At 40.1% G+C, this 20,854-nt stretch overlaps 2 protein-coding genes across 4 annotated transcripts in view; one reads left to right on the forward strand and one right to left on the reverse strand.

The window, feature by feature from the left end:
* Nucleotides 1-17,524, forward strand: part of LOC103698274 (tetraspanin-8-like) — a 31,876-nt gene extending 14,352 nt beyond the window's left edge. The window contains exon 3 of one of the 3 annotated variants that reach the window (XM_088716648.2): nt 15,501-17,524. The gene's annotated coding sequence lies outside the window, so the exon portion shown is untranslated. Of the gene's footprint in view, nt 1-11,970; nt 13,561-14,171; nt 14,581-15,500 lie in introns of those variants that run through there. The other 2 variants (XM_088716646.2, XM_088716647.2) reach the window with 2 other exon arrangements.
* LOC103718051 (WAT1-related protein At4g30420-like) lies at nt 13,639-17,481 on the reverse strand. The gene is made up of 7 exons (XM_088716645.2): nt 17,294-17,481; nt 17,147-17,215; nt 16,939-17,055; nt 15,214-15,421; nt 14,978-15,136; nt 14,748-14,899; nt 13,639-13,978 (listed from the first exon to the last, which is right to left on the reverse strand). The coding sequence occupies exons 1-7, from the start codon at nt 17,479-17,481 to the stop codon at nt 13,765-13,767; spliced, it is 1,107 nt and encodes a 368-aa protein (XP_088572771.2). The 3' UTR covers nt 13,639-13,764.
* Nucleotides 17,525-20,854: the final 3,330 nt, after the last annotated feature.

Consider the following 20,854-nt stretch of genomic DNA (forward strand, 5'->3'; position numbering starts at 1 on the left):
GAAAGTGAAGCTCAAGTATACAGATATGATATATAGTGCTTTTGTTGATGATGAGGATGATCCTATGATAAGATGGTTTGTGGGTCAGCAGCAAGAGCCGGAGCTTGACGAGCCAAGATTGCCTGCACGACCGGCCAGTTTCGTAGCCAGTGAGGCTAGGGTCGATGTAGGGCAATGGGCTGAGCGCAATATTTCACGCATTTTTATAGCTGATCAGCCACAGCCACAAGGAGTCAGTCACCGCATGACTCATTGTCCGAGATATCCTCTCAGAGATATGATTGAAGATGCTTAGACATGGCAACTACGCTATCCGATTGACTCGATCAGAAGGACGATATAGCTAAGTAGAGAAAGGCATGAAGGATAAGGAGACAGCTACTCAGCACACCAAAAAAAATAAAAGATATCTGCAGCCCTAATGGAGAGTGTTGAGGAGTTTTAGAGCAGCAACAATGACAGTTTTGGTGGTCATGGATCTGCTGGCCATGAAGGGAGTGAATGACAGGAGACCACTATTTATGAGACAGTTACAGGGTGATCTTCTATACATTGGTGAGTTCCAGTTTATACATGCTACACAGGATAGAGACCATGATGCACGATCTGGTAGAGCCTGCGAGGATGCGATTGCATATAGAAGACGAGCTTCTCAAGGTCATTCAAAAAGACACGATGCAGTTGCAAATGACTTCGCACAGGGAGTAGGATTCATAGATGTATCAAGTTTTGAATCGTATACTGGATCCTATTATCCGCAGCCACAGATGGCCTATGACCTATACGAATATGGATATGGTGCGTCTGAGGCATCTTCCAGTGGCTACTATCCTCCACAGCTCAGAGCATCTCATGGGTCGGATTTTGCTGCCGGCATATTCGGATGGGCCCCTTCATAGTCGTATTATCAGCCAGAGGACACCTCTTAGAGACAGAGCTTTAGCGAGAGATTCCAGAGTGCTTATAACCCGACGTGCGCTCCTTATGGGATGAACGTATAAGACTACAATGCCGCTTGGTTAGAGGAAGTGGGTTGATGTGCCTTCTGACTATAACTATTGGGCCCAGATGGGCCGATCTGGACTATAGTCGGCAGCCCATCTGGAGACCCAAAATGTATATCTTCAGAAAGGAGGAGCGACGATCGCCAGTTGTTGAGGCGGTTATAACCGCCTAACAGCTGCGGTTACCCCCACTTCCTCCACTTCCTTTTCCCCCGAAGAAGGCTATAAAAGCCTTAGAAGATCCCTCAGAGGCACTTCCACCTCTCACCGCCTTCCTCTCTTCTTTCTCTCAACTGCAGCAAACCACTCGGATCTGTCGCCGAGCCGTCGGAGTAGGAGGCTCCGAGCTGCCGGAGGAAGTGACCAAGCTGCCGGAAGAGACTTCTCGGCTCCTCCTTGGAGCTAGATAAACCTTTGATCCCTTGCTCTCTTCATGATTTATGATCTGTTTAGCTTAGATCTAGTTTAGCCATGAGATAAAAAAATAGACAAAGAACGAAATAAAACGAAAGAGAAGAAAAGGAGGAAGAAGATGAAGAGGAGGGAAGGGGGAGGATGTAACCTGTGGTCGGCTCTTGATCACGACCCCAACTCGATCGGTCAATGATCATAGCCGGTCCATGCCATAATCTCCTTCCACCCGATCATGTTTTTCCCTTTCAATCAAACCTTAAATCATAGGCCCTACCTCCCGATCCATAGGAGTCGTTGGCCCAAGCAAATCCGGTTCTCGTGGGGTGGACCGGTTTGCTTTTTCTTGGGGTTGTCGGAGAGAGGAGAGGCCGGTGACGGTGGCCTCTAGATCGGATGACCGGAGATCTTCCTTCTCCTCTCGGTCATCCCTTCCTCTCGATCTCCTCTTCCTTCAAAACCCTAACCTTTGATCCTATCTTCCAATCCATGGGAAGAGTCTACCATCCGGCTCTTATGGTCGTAGAGGAGGATGGTCATTCTGGTGGTGGGCTAGCTGTGCCTTCATGGCCGGGTGGGCAGCCACCACCTCGGGTGGGCTTTGGGGAGATTAGGGATGAAGGGAAGGAGGAATGAAAGGGCCAAGCGGTCGGGTTTGGATGAAGAAGAGGAAGTTTGATGGGCCAGGCAATCGGTCTTGAAGGAAGTCTTATGGGCTTGTGAATATTGTGGGCTTTGTGGGCTATGATAATAAAGGTCCACCAAAATTGAACTTGGGTTACTGGATTCAGAGTCCAAGGTCTTAATCACTAGACCATGGAACCGTGGGCCTGGTTACAAATCAACTGTTTAAGTTACTGGGCCTGAACCAGAAATTGAATTAGGCCATAGGCCTAAATAAAAATGAGCCCAGTAACTGAATCAGGCCAGTGGCCTAATCCAGTAACTGAATCAGGCCATGGGCCTAAATAAAAAAAAGAGCCTAGTAACTGAATCAGGCCAGAGGTCTGATCCAGAAATTGAATCAGGCCAGGGGCCTAAATAAAATGAGCCCAGTGATTGAATCAGGCCATGGGCTTGAACCAAAAATTGAGTCCTTTGGGTAGGCTGTAAAGGATTTTAATTAAGAGTAGAGTGTGAATATATAGAAATAAAATATAATAATTAAAAGTAGAAAAGTAGTAGAAGAGGTAGAATAAAGGTTAAATAAATAAATAAGAATCAATAATTTGATTGTTTATGATATTGCTAGATGTTGGAGAATTGTCGTCTAAACCTAGGATTTTGTAACCGAATTGAGGTAAGTGACCCTGACATAATCTTATTGTTTTCAAATACATGTAACTATTTGAATATGAAATTGTATATTACTAATTATGCTTCTCAAAAATTAGGATCAAGCATATGTAGCAAGTGTTGCATGATTTTGGCTAAATGACATCCATCATGATTACTATATAGTGTACACATGATTTATGATATAAAAAATTGCATGGAAAATGAAGTGTACAACATGATCATGGATTTTACACATTATGATGCCATTATTCATCTTTCAATATATTTATAAAGTAAAATTTATGAAAAGCATGATATGATTGAAGAACTCTCAGATTGCTATGTAAGATCTCCGCCAGTGGATAATAGTAACTCGGCATATGACCTCCGTTGGTGGGTAATAGTAACTCGGCATATGACCCCCGCCAATAGATAATAGTAACTTGGCATATGACCTCTGCCAGTGGATAACAGTAACTCGGCATACGACCCCGCCAACGGATAATAGTAGTTGGTAAAAGCCTTGCCGTCGAAATAAGAGTGGCCATAGCTGCACTTCCATCTTAGAGTATGGATTTCAAAGCATGGAATAATGGCAATGTTTTATGATACATATTCATCTTTATGAACTTGTATGATTGGGCATTCATTGCTTTATGATCGATTTGAATATATGCTATATGAAATGCCTATTTTGTTATAACTGCTAATTTTTTAAATTAATGCATTGGCATGAAGTGCATATGCTTGACCCGGTAAGATTGTGCATAGTTACTTAGTGAGCTATATAGCTCACACCACTTCATTTATGTTCTTATAGATAAATAGGGTTGCTATGAGCAAGAAGCTTGACATACTTTAGGGTTATGGGGATAATTGAATATGAAATGTTAAAATTTTTAAAAGCTCTATATCAATCCTTATTGATGAAACATTTTGACATTCATGAATAAAATTGTTCACTTTTGATATGAAATTTTGAAGTGGCTTCGTGTTATTGTACGCATAAGTTTGCAATAACACGGCCGTGTCACGGACCGGATTTGGGCCGTGACATTTAGTGATATCAAAGCAATAGGTTTAATCATGAATAAAAACCTTAAGTTTAAAAAGGGACTGGGTAGTTAAGTCTCATTCAATTAGAATCTGTTTAATTGAAAAGAAAGAAGTAATTTTATTAATCATAAAAAAAATGATTGATTTATACTAATATTGTGTTAGGTCACAATGAACGATAGCAAGAATAAGGGGTTGGCAAAATTTTAAAGCAATATCCGAGGAGCGACCGGCAGGCCAGCTGAGCAAGCTCCAAGCACAGCAGCCACCCAGGTAGATATTGCTGGTGTATGCCGGGTGGTGGCCCAGCTCCTTTAGCAGTAGCAGCAGATGCAGGCTACCTCCCGACCTACACCGTCTATGAAGTCCTATAAGCGATTCCATAGGCTCAACCCACCTATGTTTGATGGTGGAGCGGACCCTCTGGCTGCTGAAACCTAGATTCGGAAGATAGAGAAGATGTTCGATGCTCTACAGTACCCCGATGAGGTGGTCAGATTGGTTATTCCTATGCTAAAAGGGAATGTAGAGTTTTGGTGGACGACCATGAAAGCTGCATTCGAGAGTGATGATGAGCCACTGACATGGGAGGAATTCAAGGGAATATTTTATGATCAGTATTTTCCGGAGTCAGTCAGAATGTCTAAAGAAAATGAATTCTTATCTTTGAGGCAGGCAGATAACATGACTGTGCTGGAATATGCCAACAAATTTAATGAGTTGGGCCGGTTCTGTCCTTAGATGATGAAGTTCGAGAGGAGCAAGGCCTACCGTTCCGAGTAGGGTTTGAGATACGGGATTCGATCCCAGTTGTTTGCGCAGATTTTCACAGATTATAGGGATGTATTGGAAAGGGTTCTGAAGGTGGAAGCTGAACTGATTATAGTAGAAAAAGAAAGAGGTGATTTGAAGACCCAGGGTGACTGAGAGTCAGAATGTTAGGCCAAGAAATTTTGGGGGTAATGCAACCAAAAAGAAGAAATTTGGAGTTTGCAACTACTGCAGCAAGTCACATGGTGAGCCTTGCCTTAAAAAGATGGGAGCCTGTTTCATTTGTGGATAGCTTGGACACATAGCACATGACTGTCAGAAGAAGAGAAATGACCCTGGACCTACTGGATCAGGAGATCAGAGGCAAAAGGGGACTGCTCGGGTCTTCGCATTGACTCGACAGGATGTCAGTGCTAGCGATAGTATGGTGACAGATACTATTCCCATCAATCTAGTTAATGCATCTATACTATTTGATTATGGCTCTATGCATTCTTTTGTATCTGCCAAATTCTCTAGATCTTTACACTGCATACCTGAGAAATTAGAAGAGCCACTATATGATGCTACACCCCTTCAGAAAATGGTAGTTGCTGACATTATATTCAAGAACTGCATAATTTAGTTAGGAGAAAGGGAGTTAGTTGCAAACTTAATACAGCTAGATATGCAAGATTTTGACATCATTTTGGGGATGAATTGGCTGTCCAAGTATCATGCTCATATAGATTGTTTCAGAAAGAGAGTAGTGTTCCAGATACCGGGAGAGCTGGAGTTTTTCTATCAAGGCGATGCACCCATGCAATGTAAGTCCATTTTACATATTATTTCTGCTATGTGCACGCAATGCATTAAGAAAAGGGTGTTAGGCCTATCTAGCCTATGTCGTAAATATTCAAACAGAAATAAGGTTGGATGATATTCCTATTATGGGAGAATATTCAGATGTTTTCCCTGGTGACCTACTCAGGCTGCCTCCTGATCGGGAGATTGATTTCAAGATTGATCTCGTACCGGGAGTTGGATCAATATCCAAGCCTCCTTACCGGATGGCCCCTGCAGAGCTCAGAAAATTGAAAGTTCAACTACAGAAACTCCTAGAGAAGAAATTCATCCGGCCTAGTGTCTCTCGGGGGAGCTCTTGTCTTGTTCGTAAAGGATGGGAGCATGAGGTTGTATATTGACTATAAAGAGCTGAACAAAGTAACTGTGAAGAATAAGTATCCCTTGCCTCGAATTGATGATCTGTTTGACCAGTTGCAAGGTGCACAAGTCTTCTCAATGATAGATTTACGGTCTGGATATCACCAACTAAAAATCCAAGCCGAGGGTGTGCCCAAGACAGTATTTCGGACCAGATATGGTCATTATGAATTTTTGGTTATATCTTTCGGACTAACCAATACTCTAGCTGCCTTTATAGACCTGATGAATAGTCTTCAAGCAGTTTCTGGATCAGTTTGTCATTGTATTCATTGATGATATACTGGTCTATTCCAAGAGCAAGGAAGAGTATGAAAATCATTTGAGGTTAGTGCTGCAGAATCTACGGGAGAAGTTAAATGCCAAGCTGAGCAAATGTGAATTCTGGCTGGATAGCATTGCTTTCCTTGGGCATGTGATCTCCAAGGATGGAATCTTAGTGGACCCAAAGAAGATTGAAGCAGTGGTGAACTGGCCTCGTCCTGCCAATGTGACTGAGATCAGGAGCTTCTTGGGTTTGGTTGGATACTACCGGAGATTTTTGGAAGGATTTTTTTGGATAGCCACTCTTTTGACTCAGAAACGAGCAAAGTATGAATAGAGTGAGGAATGTGAGCAGAGTTTCCAAAGTTGAAGCGGAGACTAGTATCAGCTCCTATTTCCACCCTACCATCTAGTTTTGAAAATTTCACTATTTATAGTGATGCCTCCAAGAAAGGGTTGGGCTGTGTATTGATGCAAAATGACAAGGTGGTGACATATGCCTCTAGACAGTTGAAGCCCTATGAGCAAAACTATCCAACACATGATTTGGAATTAACAACGGTAATATTTGCTCTAAAGATTTGGTGGCACTATCTATATGGAGAGGCATGTGAAGTCTTCACTAATCATAAAAGCTTAAAATACATATTTGCACAAAAGGAGCTTAATATGAGGCAGAGGAGATGGCTTGAACTGCTGAAAGATTATGACCTAAGTATAAAATATCATCCAGGAAAGGCTAATGTGGTGGTTGATGCTCTTAGTAGAAAGTCAACGGTAGGCACCACTGCTTTACTCACCACTCAAAAGCAAATTGTAAAAGATCTCAATATGATGCAGATCAAGGTGACTGCTATGAGTGCTGGTGGTATGCTGGCTAGTCTGATGGTGGTACCGACATTGCTTGAGAGACTCAAGACTGCCCAATAGACTGATGCCTACTTAGGTCAACTTAAAAAGGATGTGGAAAGAGGATTACGACCCGAGCTTAGAATTCACCAGGATGGTAGGCACCACTGCTTTACTCACCATTCAAAAGCAAATTGTAAAAGATCTTAATATGATGCAGTCAAGGTGACTGCTATGAGTGCTGGTGGTATGCTGGCTAGTCTGATGGTGCTACCGACATTGCTTGAGAGAATCAAGATTGTCCAACAGACTGATGCCTACTTAAGTCAGCTTAAAAGAGGATGTGGAAAGAGGGTTACGACCCAAGCTCAGAATTTATCAGGATGGTACTCTTCGATTTGGTAGCAGATTGTGTACCAAATGATGCTGAATTGAAAAGAAAAATTATGGAGGAAGCTCACTAGTCCCGCATCTCTATTCATCCCGGTAGCACAAAAATATATAGAGATCTAAGGAAGCATTTTTGGTGGAATGGTATGAAAGGAGAAATAGCCAATTTTGTGGCTCGGTGCCTAGTATGCCAGCAGGTGAAAGCCAAACATCAGAGGCCTGCAGGTTTGTTGGAGCTACTGGAGATACCAGAATGGAAGTGGGAACATATCACTATGGATTTTGTTATTGGACTTCCCAGGACAGCTAAGAAGAATGATGCAGTGTGGGTGATCGTTGATTGTCTCACAAAGTCAACTCACTTCTTACCCTTTAGGGTTGGCACTCCTGTTGAAAAGCTAGCACTAAGATATATTGATGAAGTCATGCGCCTACATGGCATACCGGTTAGCAGTATATCTGATTGAGACCCACGATTTGTATATAGATTTTGGAGGAGTTTTCAGAATGCTATGGGAACTGAATTGAGGCTCAGTACTGCTTATCATCCTCAAACTAATGGCCAGTCAAAGCGGACAATTCAGACATGGAGGATATGTTGAGATCATGTACAGTTGATCTAGGAGGTTGCTAGGATGTTCATATAGCCCTGGTAGAATTTGCTTATAATAACAGCTATCATTCTAGCATCTAGATGGCACCTTATGAAGCTTTGTGAGGAAGAAAGTGCAGATCTCCTGTACATTGGGATGATGTTGGAGAGAAAAATTGTTGTGTCCTAAGTGCAAGTTACCTGAGAGAAGATTTTACTGATCAGGAAAAGGCTCAAGGCAGCTCAGGACAGACAGAATAGTTGGGCAGACAAAAGAAGAAGATAATTGGAATTCCAATAGGATGACTTTGTTTTCTTGAAGGTTTCACCCTCGAAAGGTGTTATGAGATTTGGAAGACACAGTAAGCTGAGTCCTCGCTACATTGGCCCCTTTGAGATTCTGAACAAAGTAGGAGAGATTGCATATAGATTAGCTTTGCCACCAGAGCTATCTAGTGTACATAATGTCTTCCATATTTCTCTACTACAGAAGTACATTACAAAGTCTAGTCATGTAGTAGAGTATGAGCCATTACAGGTTGAAAAGGATCTGACTTGTGAAGAGTTTCCTCTACGCATCATTGATCGCAAGGAGCAGGTCTTGAGACGGCGTACCATTTTCTATGTGAAAATTTAGTGAAATAACCATTTTGAAAGGGAGGCAATTTGAAAACTTGGAGACGAAATGCGTACGAGGTATCCACAGCTTTTTGCAAACTCAAGTATGTAAATTTTGAGGATGAAATTCTTTTTTAAGGAGGAAAGAATGTAACTATTAGGCCCAGATGGGCCGACCTGGACCATAGTCGGTGGCCCATCTAGAGACCCAAAACGTGTATCTTCGGGAAGGAGCGGCGACCGCCAGCTGTTTAGGCGGTTATAACCACCTAACAACCGCAGTTACGCCCAATTCCTCCACTTCCTTTTCCCCCAAAGAAGGCTATAAAAGCCTTAGAAGATCCCTCAGAGGCACTTCCACCCTTACCGCCTTCCTCTCTTCTTTTCTCTTAGCGGCAGCAGACCATTCGGATCCGCCGCCGAGCTGTCAGAGTAGGAGGCCCCGAGCAGCCAGAGGAAGTGACCAAGCTGCTGGAAGAGGCTTCTTGGCTCCTCCTTGGAGCTAGGTAAACCCTTGATCCCTTGCTCTCTTCATGATTTACACTCTATTTAGCTTAGATCTAGTTTAGCTATGAGATTAAAAAAACAGAGAAAGAAGGAAATAAAACAAAAGAGAAGAGGAGGAAGAAGATGAAGAGGAGGGAAGGGGGAGGATCTAACCTGTGGTGGGCTCTTGATCACGACACCAACTCGATCGGGCAATGATCATAGCCGGTCCATGCCGTGGATCTCCTTCCACCCGATCATGTTTTTCCCTTTCAAGCAAACCTTAAATCATAGGCCCTACCTCCCGATCCATGGGAGGAGTCGTCTGCCCAAGCAAATCCGGTTCACATGGGATGGAACCGGTTTGCTTTCTCCTGGGGTTGTCGGAGAGAAGAGAGGCTGGTGACGGTGGCCTCTAGATCGGATGACCAGAGATCTTCCTTCCCCTCTCGGTCATCCCTTCCTCTCGATCTCCTCTTCAAACCCTAACCCTAGATCCTATCTTCCAATTCATGGGAAGAGCCCACCAGCCAGCTCTCATGGTCAAAGAGGAGGATGATCATGCTGGTGGTGGGCTAGTCGTGCCTCCATGGCCAGGTGGGCAGCCACCACCTCGGGTGGGGTTTGGGGAGATTAGGGATGAAGGGAAGGAGGAACAAAAGGGCCAAGCGGTCGGGTTTGGATGAAGAAGAGGAAGTTTCATGGGCCAGGCAATCAGTTTTGAAGGAAGTCTTATGGGCTTGTGAATATTGTGGGCTTTGTGGGCTATGATAATAAGGGTCCACTGAAATTGAACTTGGGTTACTGGATTTAGAGTCTAAGGTCTTAATCACTAGACCATGGAACCATGGGCCTGGTTATAAATCAATTGTTTAAGTTATTGGGCCTGAACCAAAATTAAATCAGACCATGGGCCTGAATAAAAATGAGCCCAGTAACTGAATTAGGCCATGGGCATGAATAAAAAAATGAGCCCAGTAACTGAATCAGGCCATGGGCCTGAATAAAATGAGCCCAGTGACTGAATTAGGCCATGGGCTTGAACCAGAAATTGAGTCCTTTAGGTGGGCTGTAAAGGATTTTAATTAAGAGTAGAGTGTGAATATATAGAAATAAAATATAATAATTAAAAGTAGAAAAGTAGTAGAAGAGGTAGAATAAAGGTTAAATAAATAAATAAGAAATGGAAGGAGCAAATATTAATAATTTGATTGTTTATGATATTGCTAGGTGTTGGAGAATTGTCATCTAAATCTAGGATTTTGTAACCGAATTGAGGTAAGTGACCCTGACATAATCTTATTGTTTTGAAATATATGAAACTATTTGAATATGAAATTGTATATTCCTAATTATGCTTCTCAAAAATTAGGATCAAGCATATGTAGCAAGTGTTGCATGATTTTGGCTGAATGGCATCCATCATGATTACTTTATAGTGTACACATGATTTATGATGATATAGAAAATTGCATGGAAAATGAAGTGTACAACATGATCATGGATTTTACACATTATGATTCCATTATTCATCTTTCAATGTACTTATGAAGTAAGATTTATGAAAAACATTTTAAGAACTATCGGATTGCTATGTAAGACCTCCGCCAGTGGGTAATAGTAACTCGGCATATGACCCCCGCCAGTGGATAATAGTAACTCAGCATACGATCCTACCAACGGATAATAGTAGTTGGTAAAGGCCTTGCCATGGGAATAAGAGCAGCCATAGTTGCACTACCATCTAAGAGTACGGATTTCAAAGCATGGAATAATGGCAATGTTTTATGATGCATATTCATCTTTATGAACTTGTATGATAGGGCATCCATTGCTTTATGATCGATTTGAATATATGCTATATGAAATGCCTACTTTGTTATAACTGCTAATTTCTCAAATTAATGCATTGGCATGAAGTACATATGCTTGATCCGGTAAGATTGTGCATGGTTACTTACTGAGCCATATAGGTCGCACCACTTCATTTATCTTCTTATAGATAAATAGGGTTGCTAAGAGCAAGAAGCTTGACATACTTCAGGGTTATGGGGATAATTGAATATGAAATGTTAAAATTTTTAGAAGCTCTGTATCAATCCCTATTGATGAAACATTTTATGACATTCATGAATAAAATTGTTTACTTTTGATATAAAATTTTGAAGTTGCTTCATGTTATTGTACGCATAAGTTTGCAAAAACACGGCCTGTGTCACGGGCCGAATTTGGGGCGTAACACTGACTATGCTTATGATCTAGATATCTAAGAGAGCTATTGCTAGTCGACCCGATTTTAGATATCGGTATGTATGTTGTACTTTAAATGTATATAACTTATTGTATTATTTTATATTTTTCACGTCACTACTTGAATTGAGGATATTTTGTTGTTACTTGTAGCATGCAACATCTCACTAATTATTCTATGATTTATATAATTTTAAAATAATAAAATGCATCATTAGGTTAAACTGGGATCATAGAAACATCAAAAAATATCAAGAAAACACAAAAAAAAATATCAAATTAGACTTAAAATCATTGAAAAACTTCAAAAAGAGTGATTACCAATTAAATATTCTTGAAAAGCAAAAAACAAAGGGCGTGCTAGTATGAAACCGGCACGCCCTAGCCATACCGGTTTCGGTTCAGTACCGAACCGTACCAACACCGGTTCGGTGGTCCTTACTTACAAGACTGTCACCTCTACATAATAAATTATACCACCAACAGAATATTCATACCAAGTTTTGTAAGCACTAGAATTCTGTTGATACAAATGGCTCTTCTTTTACATCCATCGGAATGAGCATGCCAGAAAGCTTATCAGCACAATCTTAGACATTCCAAAGTCTCATATTAATGTTTCAGATCCTTGGAACAGTTTTGCATTCCATAAATGCATAAAGGAGGTAAAATCTACTTTCTTAGAAAGATGATTTTCAGTCTCTTTTCTTTTGTTTGAATCACATTCATGGCTAGTTCCCTAGCTACTTTGATTCAATTGAACCATATAGACTCTCATCTGAGAACATTTTGAAACAGATTGTGAAGATCTAGCCCATATGGGGGCGGAGCATTTCAAAATCTGTGAGCTGAATGGTTTAAATCTTAATTTGGCCAACTTGACATGGTTTTTGGAGGAAGTTTTAGTGGTTAGAGATTTCAAGTATGGATCTTCTTCTTACGCTACAGTAATTACCAGCATAAAACAAATGTAGCATACAATCTGTAGGTATGGCACCTACCTCCTTTTGAGGCAGTACTTGTTTGTATTTGCACTAGGTGGCATGGTGGATTTTTTGAATGTCTGCACCTAAGCTTCTGTTTGTGCTACATGGATGGCACAGTTTTGCTTGTGAGTGGTGCCGGTTACGCATCTGATGGGGTCGGTGCATTGTTATTGGATTGTTGTTCTAGGTCCATCTGACAGTCTTGACCTATGGACCCATCGACTTTCTTAGAAAGATGATTTTCAGTCTCTTTTCATTTACTCCAAGACTAAAATCTTTTGTTTGAATCACATTCATGGCTAGTTCCCTAGCTACTTTGATTCAATTGAACCATATGGACTCTCATCTGAGAACATTTTGGAACAGATTGTGAAGATCTAGCCCATAGGTGGGCGGAGCATTTCAAATCTGTGAGCTGAATGGTTTAAATCTTAATTTGGCCAACTTGACATGGTTTTTAGAGGAAATTTTAGTGGTTAGAGATTTCAAGTATGGATCTTATTCCTATGCTACAATAATTACCAGCATAAAACAAATGTAGCATACAATTTGTAGGTATGGCACCTACCTCCTTTTGAGGCAGTACTTGTATGTATTTGCACTAGGTGGCATGGTGGATATTTTGAATGTCTGCACCTAAGCTTTTGTTTGTGCTACATGGATGGCACAGTTTTGCATGTGAGTGGTGCCGGTTACGCATCGGATGTGGTCGGTGCATTGTTATTGGATTGTCATTCTAGGTCCATCTAACAGTCTTGACCTATGACCCTTCAACTTTCTTAGAAAGATGATTTTCAGTCTCTTTTCATTTACTCCAAGACTAAAATCTTTTGTTTGAATCAGATTCATGGCTAGTTCCCAAGCTACTTTGATTCAATTGAACCATATAGACTCTCATCTGAGAACGTTTTGGAACAGATTGTGAAGATCTAGCCCATATGGGGGCGGAGCATTTCAAAATCTGTGCGCTGAATGGTTTAAATCTTAATTTGACCAACTTGACATGGTTTTTGGAGGAAATTTTAGTGGTTAGAGATTTCAATTATGGATCTTCTTCTTATGCTACAGTAATTACCAGCGTAAAACAAATGTAGCATGCAATTTGTAGGTATGACACCTACCTCCTTTTGAGGCGGTACTTGTTTGTATTTGCACTAGGTGGCATGGTGGATTTCTTGAATGTCTGCACCTAAGCTTCTGTTTGTGCTACATGGATGGCACAGTTTTGCATGTGAGTGGTGCCGGTTACACATCTGATGTGGTTTGTGCATTGTTCTTGGATTGTTGTTCTAGGTCCATCTGTCAGTCTTGACCTATGGACCTATCGACCTAGGCATATGTTGTATTGGTCCATAGGCCCTTAAAAATGTGTGTGAGAGAGAGAGAGAGAGAGAGAGAGAGAGGGGGGGGGGGGGGGATGATTGGGGTTGGGGGGGGGGGGGGGGGGAACCTGTATGTTCCATGCAAGTATGCAATCAGCTTCGAGCACAAGTATTTTCTTCCTTGAAGGCAAAAAAAGAGAACATGGATGTACGATCCCTGTGTAGGCACATACTGTAAGATGTACGATCCCTGTATAGGCAGACATTAATGACAACGAACTGACTCACTTTTCAGTCTGACTTTCCAGATCATCTGGTTTTTCACCCAATAGAGGTTCTTTGACATCTACTTCATAATTGTTGTATCGTGCATCAGTAGATATTGTTATCTTTGAAGAATCATCTTTGATATCTGGCTTGCGCTTGGTGTCGAAATCCTTGGCTTTACCCCATAACACTATATACAAGCCACCCACAACTGCAACAGCACCTATCAAGCTGAAAAAAGTTCATATATTGTTAGTCAGCAAGTAATTATGTTGCTAGAATATATGGATTAATGTTTTAGTTAATCTGCTACAAATGAAAAGTTCACATCAGGCAACCACAATTTGGTGTTAAACTAACTACTTTTATCTTGCTAAACAGCATGTTTTTTGCATCATCTTCTGTAATTTTTTTTCTTTTACAGAAATCAGGGAACATATCGACATTTTAATGGAATACGCTCTCTTCATCAAAAAAAATGCAGAAAACCCTCAAGATATTTTGCTTTGTCTCAAGAGATAAAGTTTTAGTCTTTTGTCATTGCATTGGTAGATAATGTGTTTCTTTGGTATGGATAGATGATGTGTTTGGTTGCAGGGAAATGAGTTGCATTGCTGTATGTAAAACGGCATATGCCCTCATTACATGTTTTGCGTTGATGCAATCATACTCTCTCTATTTTACTTTGGTTGTTGTGGTACAATCATTGCTTTTTTTAACAAATTAATTTGATTTGGGTGAAAAACTACATGTAGCTGATTTTAGTGGATGAACAGTTCATTAACAAGTTTAAAGTGATATAAACTACTAGATTCATCTGCTAGCTTGTGTTACTCTTCTTTGTACTGTTTGTTAACTATAAACAGAATAATGGAATGACTTAGCTCTAGACAAGCTGTGGCTAATATATAAAGTTATTTTCAAATCTTGAACCAATAAAGACATTTCTAATAAATCATTAAAGACTTATCAATGTTTTTGTGAGGCAAGGTAAATATACCTTCCAATATGGAGTCTCTCGTTAAGGATTATGAAAGCCAAAATGGAAGTAATGATGGCGCAGAGTGGATTAAACATTGCAGAATAGAGAGGCCCCCTTACTGATATGCACCAAGATTGGAGATAAAAGGTGACACCCGATCCAAAAATTCCCTGTGTGGGTTTTAGAATGTTTAGTTGATGAATCAGTAAATATAAAAAACTGGAAACAGTGTATGGTTAATAACTTACTGCAAATAAACAACACAAAAGCTCGAAGATTGAACGAATCTTCCAAGCACTCAGGTTTGGTTCCAAGTAAAATGTGAGAATAGCTGATTGGAAGGTCGATAAAAGGCACATCCAAGCTGATAGTGATAATGGGTCAAGATATGACTTACAAATTGGCACCTGTGAGCAAAGCCATGAAAGATCAGGATCTCTTACATTTTAAGAAGTAATAATGTTCTTTCAGGGAGCTTTATTACCTGCAAGATAAGCCAAAATGACCAGCAAAAACTGCTTCCGATGAGAAGGAGGCCGCCAATCACCCATGTTTGACCAGAATTCTGATATCCAACATTCAGAAGCCTTGGACCTTTGAAAAATGCCATGGACATCGCTCCTCCAACGCAGATAACAGTCCCAAGTACCTTGGCCATGCTTCTAAAGCTCCGTAATTTTACCTTCTCTAAACTGTCAATCATATGAAAAACAGTGCATTTTGTTAACGATGTTAAACTTCCATAGTAACTTCATGATCTAATGTGTACAGGACATCAAGGAGAACTGAAGGAGCAAGGAACATTCGGATTAATGAACTATTGTAGTGGGTTGCATGTTTATGATATACAACAGTATAAGCTTGCATATCAGCTTTGGAAAATCTAAAGATTAATCTATTTGTGATAAGAAGATTAAGGGTGATGCTAGATATTTCTCATCTCCATTACGAGCTGGTTAACCTATTAAAATGTTAAGCGTCATGAGATGTTTATGATTCAGGATGCTAATACTATTTCTTACGTCAGATGTAAGGTTTTAAATCCCCTGCCTACGTCCCCTCCATCTCTCCCCTGCTAGTTTCTTTTCTTTTGTCTTCTTTGTTTTTTCCCCCTATTTTTTTCCTTCTGTCCTTTTTTTTTTTCTCACTTCTCTTTTCTTTTTCTTCTCCTTTCCTTCCTTGATTTTTTTTCTCTTTCTTCCTTTTTCCTATCTCAAAACTCCCTTTTCCTTGTAAAGATGGGACGGGATGGTACGGCGAGGATGCTGGCGGGATTTAAAGAATTTAAGACAGCCATGCTTCATGCCGGTGCCAAGCTGTTAACTGTATTATTTAGGTCCCAAGGGGACGAACACCGGCCATTCAAGTGGTGCTTAGCTGGTGGGAAGACATTAAATCAGTGCCCTTGTTATCCTAAGGAAAGCTCAGCCATTTTGACCCCCCATTGCAAAATTCTGAAATAGTACATGCTAATTAGGCAACAGCAGGGACTTAATTGGGCGTGCCCATTATCAAACATTGCTGACGTGCAAAAACTTATAAACTAGTTCATTGACCCATGTTAGGCTGGCCATGACCTAGTCCACTCATTGCAAGCCCAAGGTGGATCAACGATGGCTACTAGTTGCCATCACTCGATGGAAAGTTAGCCTTTGTTTGTCGATCAGTTTGCCACCAATATCATCCTAGTAGGATCCACTTGGCACTGTATAAAGATCGTCATATTAAATCGTGCAAGCGACTTATGTGACGCCAATAAATAGACCAGTCAAGCTGCTGACTAATTTAGAAAATGCATAAACTAATTCAAGAATGCCATGGAACACTCCTGAGGTTCTAGAACCTTTGCATGATGAACGAAACATGGTTTCGTATCAACAACAACAAAAAAAAGGTTGCATCATTAAGAAAATTGAAATCTATATCGATTAGGGGCTGAAGTTTTGTTAAAAATTCCATGCATGCAATCGAAATCCATCTCATGCCTAAGTCCATAAAGGCCATGTTATGGTGCCATCGATGCCTGCAATGGAACCTAATCTATTCTTTATTTTCTTGGCAAACCACTGATTACTAAAGGCCATGTTATGGTGCCATATCGGTGCCTGCAATGGAACCTAATCTATTCTTTATTTTCTTGGTAAACCACTGATTACTGAAGAGATTGTTAATTTAGGGAGTAGGCATTGTGAGAGATTGGAGGGCTTACCCAATAGAGGCTGCCATCACAAACGTAAGTGCGGGGTTTAGATTGGTCATAGCCGTGGCTATTGATGAAGATGCCAACTTCAGCCCTTGATAATAGCAGTACTGGTTGAGGGTGGCACTGTTCAAGAAAAAAACGCAAGGAAAACATAAACAGCTAATCTCAAGTACCTTTGACGAGGAGATCGACGAACAGAAAACTAAGCACTTACCCAACAAGAGAAGCAACAAACACCAAACAAAAGGCTCTAAAGCCCAAGCTCATCTGACTCAAATTCCCCCTGGACAACCATAGGTGAAAAATAGTGAGAGAGAAAGAGAGAGAGAGAGAGAGAGAGAGAGAGAGAGAGAGAGAGTACCGTCTTGCTAGAATGGTTGTGGGTGCCACGACGAGAGTGGCCATGGCCTGCCTATAGACAACAAAGACCATGGGGTTCATGCCCTCGGTGAAGGCAGCCTTGGCTGAGAGAGCCATGACGGCGTAGATGCACTGCGCCAACATCATGGCGAGGCCAGGCTTGTTTTCCTCGAGGAAGGACTCTCCCATTCCTTCACACAAAGGAGGTACTGTTTTAATGGGGCACACAAAGGAGAAACAACACGGATTGCTTCACAAGGAGGCCATACAGCGTTCTTATATAGCGGGTTTGTCCAGATGCCCCTGCCGTGGCTCTTAGTATACCCGTATGACGGCACACTAACCTAAAATCCAGAATAAAGACCAAATGCAAAAAAAAAAAAAAAATACAGAGAATTTTGAGAAAAAAAATAAGTGGAAAAAAATTGAAAGAGAAATAAATATATTTAGAAAAATAAAAGCCGAAATAATGAGTTAGACTCCCTCTTATAGAATGCCTCATGAAAGAGGCTTTATACACATAAAAAAATTCTCTACTAACTCTTCACATAACTCTCTTCTACTGCAATATAAAAACATCATTATTCCACTCCAACTAAAAAATAAACTTAAATATACTAAGACTAAAGCTCAATCTAACTTAAAGTAGAGTAGCACTAAAAGATAAATTATCTCGACTAGAATTGGAATAAAAAACTAGGATAGAATCCTAATATAAGTTGGATAAGCAATGGACTTCCAACACTTCCCCTCGTTACAACTTACAAGGTATCGGCAATGTTGGACTTGTCGATATTGTGAAACGCCACACTAGCTATTGCCAATAATACAGTAGTAATATCAACATGCAATATCTTATAGAACTAATTAAATAATAGAGCTCTTTTATTGATTCGAATAATAACTTCTTGGCTGGCACGTACTTTTCAATGCACGTGTCAAGATCGATGATCTCCTCCAACACTTCCTCTTAGCACTAACTCCATGGCCACTATACCGAGATTCTATAAGACATCTAACCTATGCCAACAAGCATCAAGTTACTAGTTACAGTTATTACTTACGGGAGTATTGACCATTATCTGCACATCTATAAAATCAGTAGTAAAACATTAGCTTTATTCACATTCCTTGACTTAAGCAGCTTTAAGTATCTGCATATAATTAGTTTTTATATATAAAATCAAATCTTCATGTATAGAGTCTTCTAATAGCTCGAACTTTGGAGTAGCTTTAAAATTAATTGAGGTACCAAATATTTTGTCAAATATAAAGGCATAACATGAATCATCTCTACCAAGCATGTCTTTTTGCTGTTGGATCTCTGAAACTACTTTAAAATTAGTTAGCTCTTCATCTTCATGAACGACTAAATCATTATAAAAAACATCCATGTCATGGATAGCTTTCATTTAAGGCTCTTCTATATAATTTAATTCCTTGATATGAATTTCTATGACCGGATCAACTATAGCATTCTTTGACTCTTCTTGAGCAATTATAAAATTAATTGATTCTTCAATCATGATCTTTTCTAAACTTGATACAGCATCCATGTGATCAAGCTCCTCCTACTCCAAATTTTCTTCTAGATCTGCATGATCCTTGGGCTAATCAATCTTGTCATGCTCTAAGTCTTCCGAACTTAATCCAGTCTCTAATTAATTAAGTTCCATGTGCTTCAAATCTTCATCTTTAAACTAAATTTGTTCTTCTTCCAAAGTTTTAGAAAGCTTGAAACCAAAATTTACTCTTTATGCAACTTTTGTTTAAGATGTCTCACCTTGCTAGAATTTGAGTGGATGGCTACAAGAATATCCCATGCTTTTTTTGGCCTATGTATATCCTAGATATAGAAATAATTTTTTCTATCAATTGAAACTTGAATAATCTACATAATCTTTCTAGATTTCAAATTTTACTTTCTTCTGGCAACCACATTGTTGAGAGTATCTGTTGACATCATCTCTGACTCATTCATGATATATCTCATAAATCTTGCTATTTAAAATAAGACTTGATAACAGATTTCTACATTGGATAACATGTATTGTTCAACTTATAAAAAGAAGCAAAAATAGCCATTTTGATGTTGCTGAGGTCAAGTATGTTGAACCTATCGAGAGAGAAGATAGTAGCATCAGTCATGATGATTTACCTCTTAAATCATCAAAATAAAAGTCCACATATTTGCACCACCCCACGATGAATTACTGAAAGCTCTTCAATTATGCCGAGCTACGAACAAATGAACTACTAATTAGAAAAAAAAGAGATTAATTTCATTCTAGATTTATGGTGGATCTTGTCTACCTAATAATTCTCATCAATTAGGGTCAGGCATTGCTTAGCCACTACAACTTTTATATAGAACCGGTGATGGATGAGCGATTCTCGTATTTCTCTAACTAGAATAGAGAGTATAAGTTTCCATTAAAAAAAAACCGTAGACGGTATAGGTGATCTAGAGTCGTACATGAAAGAAAAAGAAATAAAAAAAAAATTACATAATTCATAGCTAGTTCTCGAAAATGCTTCGGGTGTTTTTTAATTCATGTGGTAAGTTTCTTGGGCCAAATATCTACAAGTTGCAGCAATCATCTCAGCATCAGTCGAACAGTTTCTTAACAAAATAGAATATAAAAAATTTTATTGCAATGCTTAACGGATGCTGCATCATAAGTCTCGTAATGGACGGCCGGTCCCTTTCCCCAGCTCACAGATTTCTCCTCACATACCATATCAGTTCCGCAGGTGCGACCTTATGCAAAGCACGAGGCCACCTTCTCTCTCTCTCTCTCTCTCTCTCTCCAATAATTCTTTTTTTTTTTGGACGAGGCCACCCTCTCTCCAATAATTGGAAGGGTCGTGCAAATCGCGGCCCATATAATTCATGGGTGGGCCAGGGCTACTGGCCACGTGATATAATCATTTTTATTTTTATTTTCTGATTCCGTGAGTGACAGATGGAAGGTGCCGTTGGGCTAACGTTGTCGGCTAGCTCTGTCCGTGTGCGCTATTGAAGCGGCCGCGACCATTAGGCCGCCTTCGTGATGCCAATGGGAACTTGTTTAGAATGACAATGGGAGTGTTCGGCTCTCCTGCTAATCTGTTGTCTCTTGTTAATGCATGATATTTTGGCTTTTATGCTTAGAATAACCTGACTAACATATCATACAAAAATAAATAAACAAATAAATATCCGTATTGCTTGTACTGCAATAGGCGTCATTATCATATTTTTTTGAGAGAGTTAGAAACAGAGATTCTATTTATTTATTTTTTCAGATTTCTAATAATAGATTAATGTATGTTTGATTTTTTTTTTTTTATGGCGAGAGGAGTTGCTCGACCATGTGGAGATCGAAAGGTGGTGTCGAGAGGAGCTAGCTGGAAGCTTAACATCGACAGCAGTCTCGTGGTCGGGATGCTCGTCAAGGGTTTCAAGAATGGAGTAGGTCTAGGCGATATCGGAGATGGCGGCGACCATGATGAAGTCCAGTCATGTTCTTCACATGTTTGCAAGGTGGGTAGGCGACATTGTCAGTCGTTGCCAATAGGG

Source organism: Phoenix dactylifera, chromosome 2, assembly GCF_051530095.1.
Source record: "Phoenix dactylifera cultivar Ajwa chromosome 2, Ajwa_hap1_PhDact_Kaust_v1.1, whole genome shotgun sequence".
Lineage (NCBI taxonomy): Eukaryota > Viridiplantae > Streptophyta > Magnoliopsida > Arecales > Arecaceae > Phoenix > Phoenix dactylifera.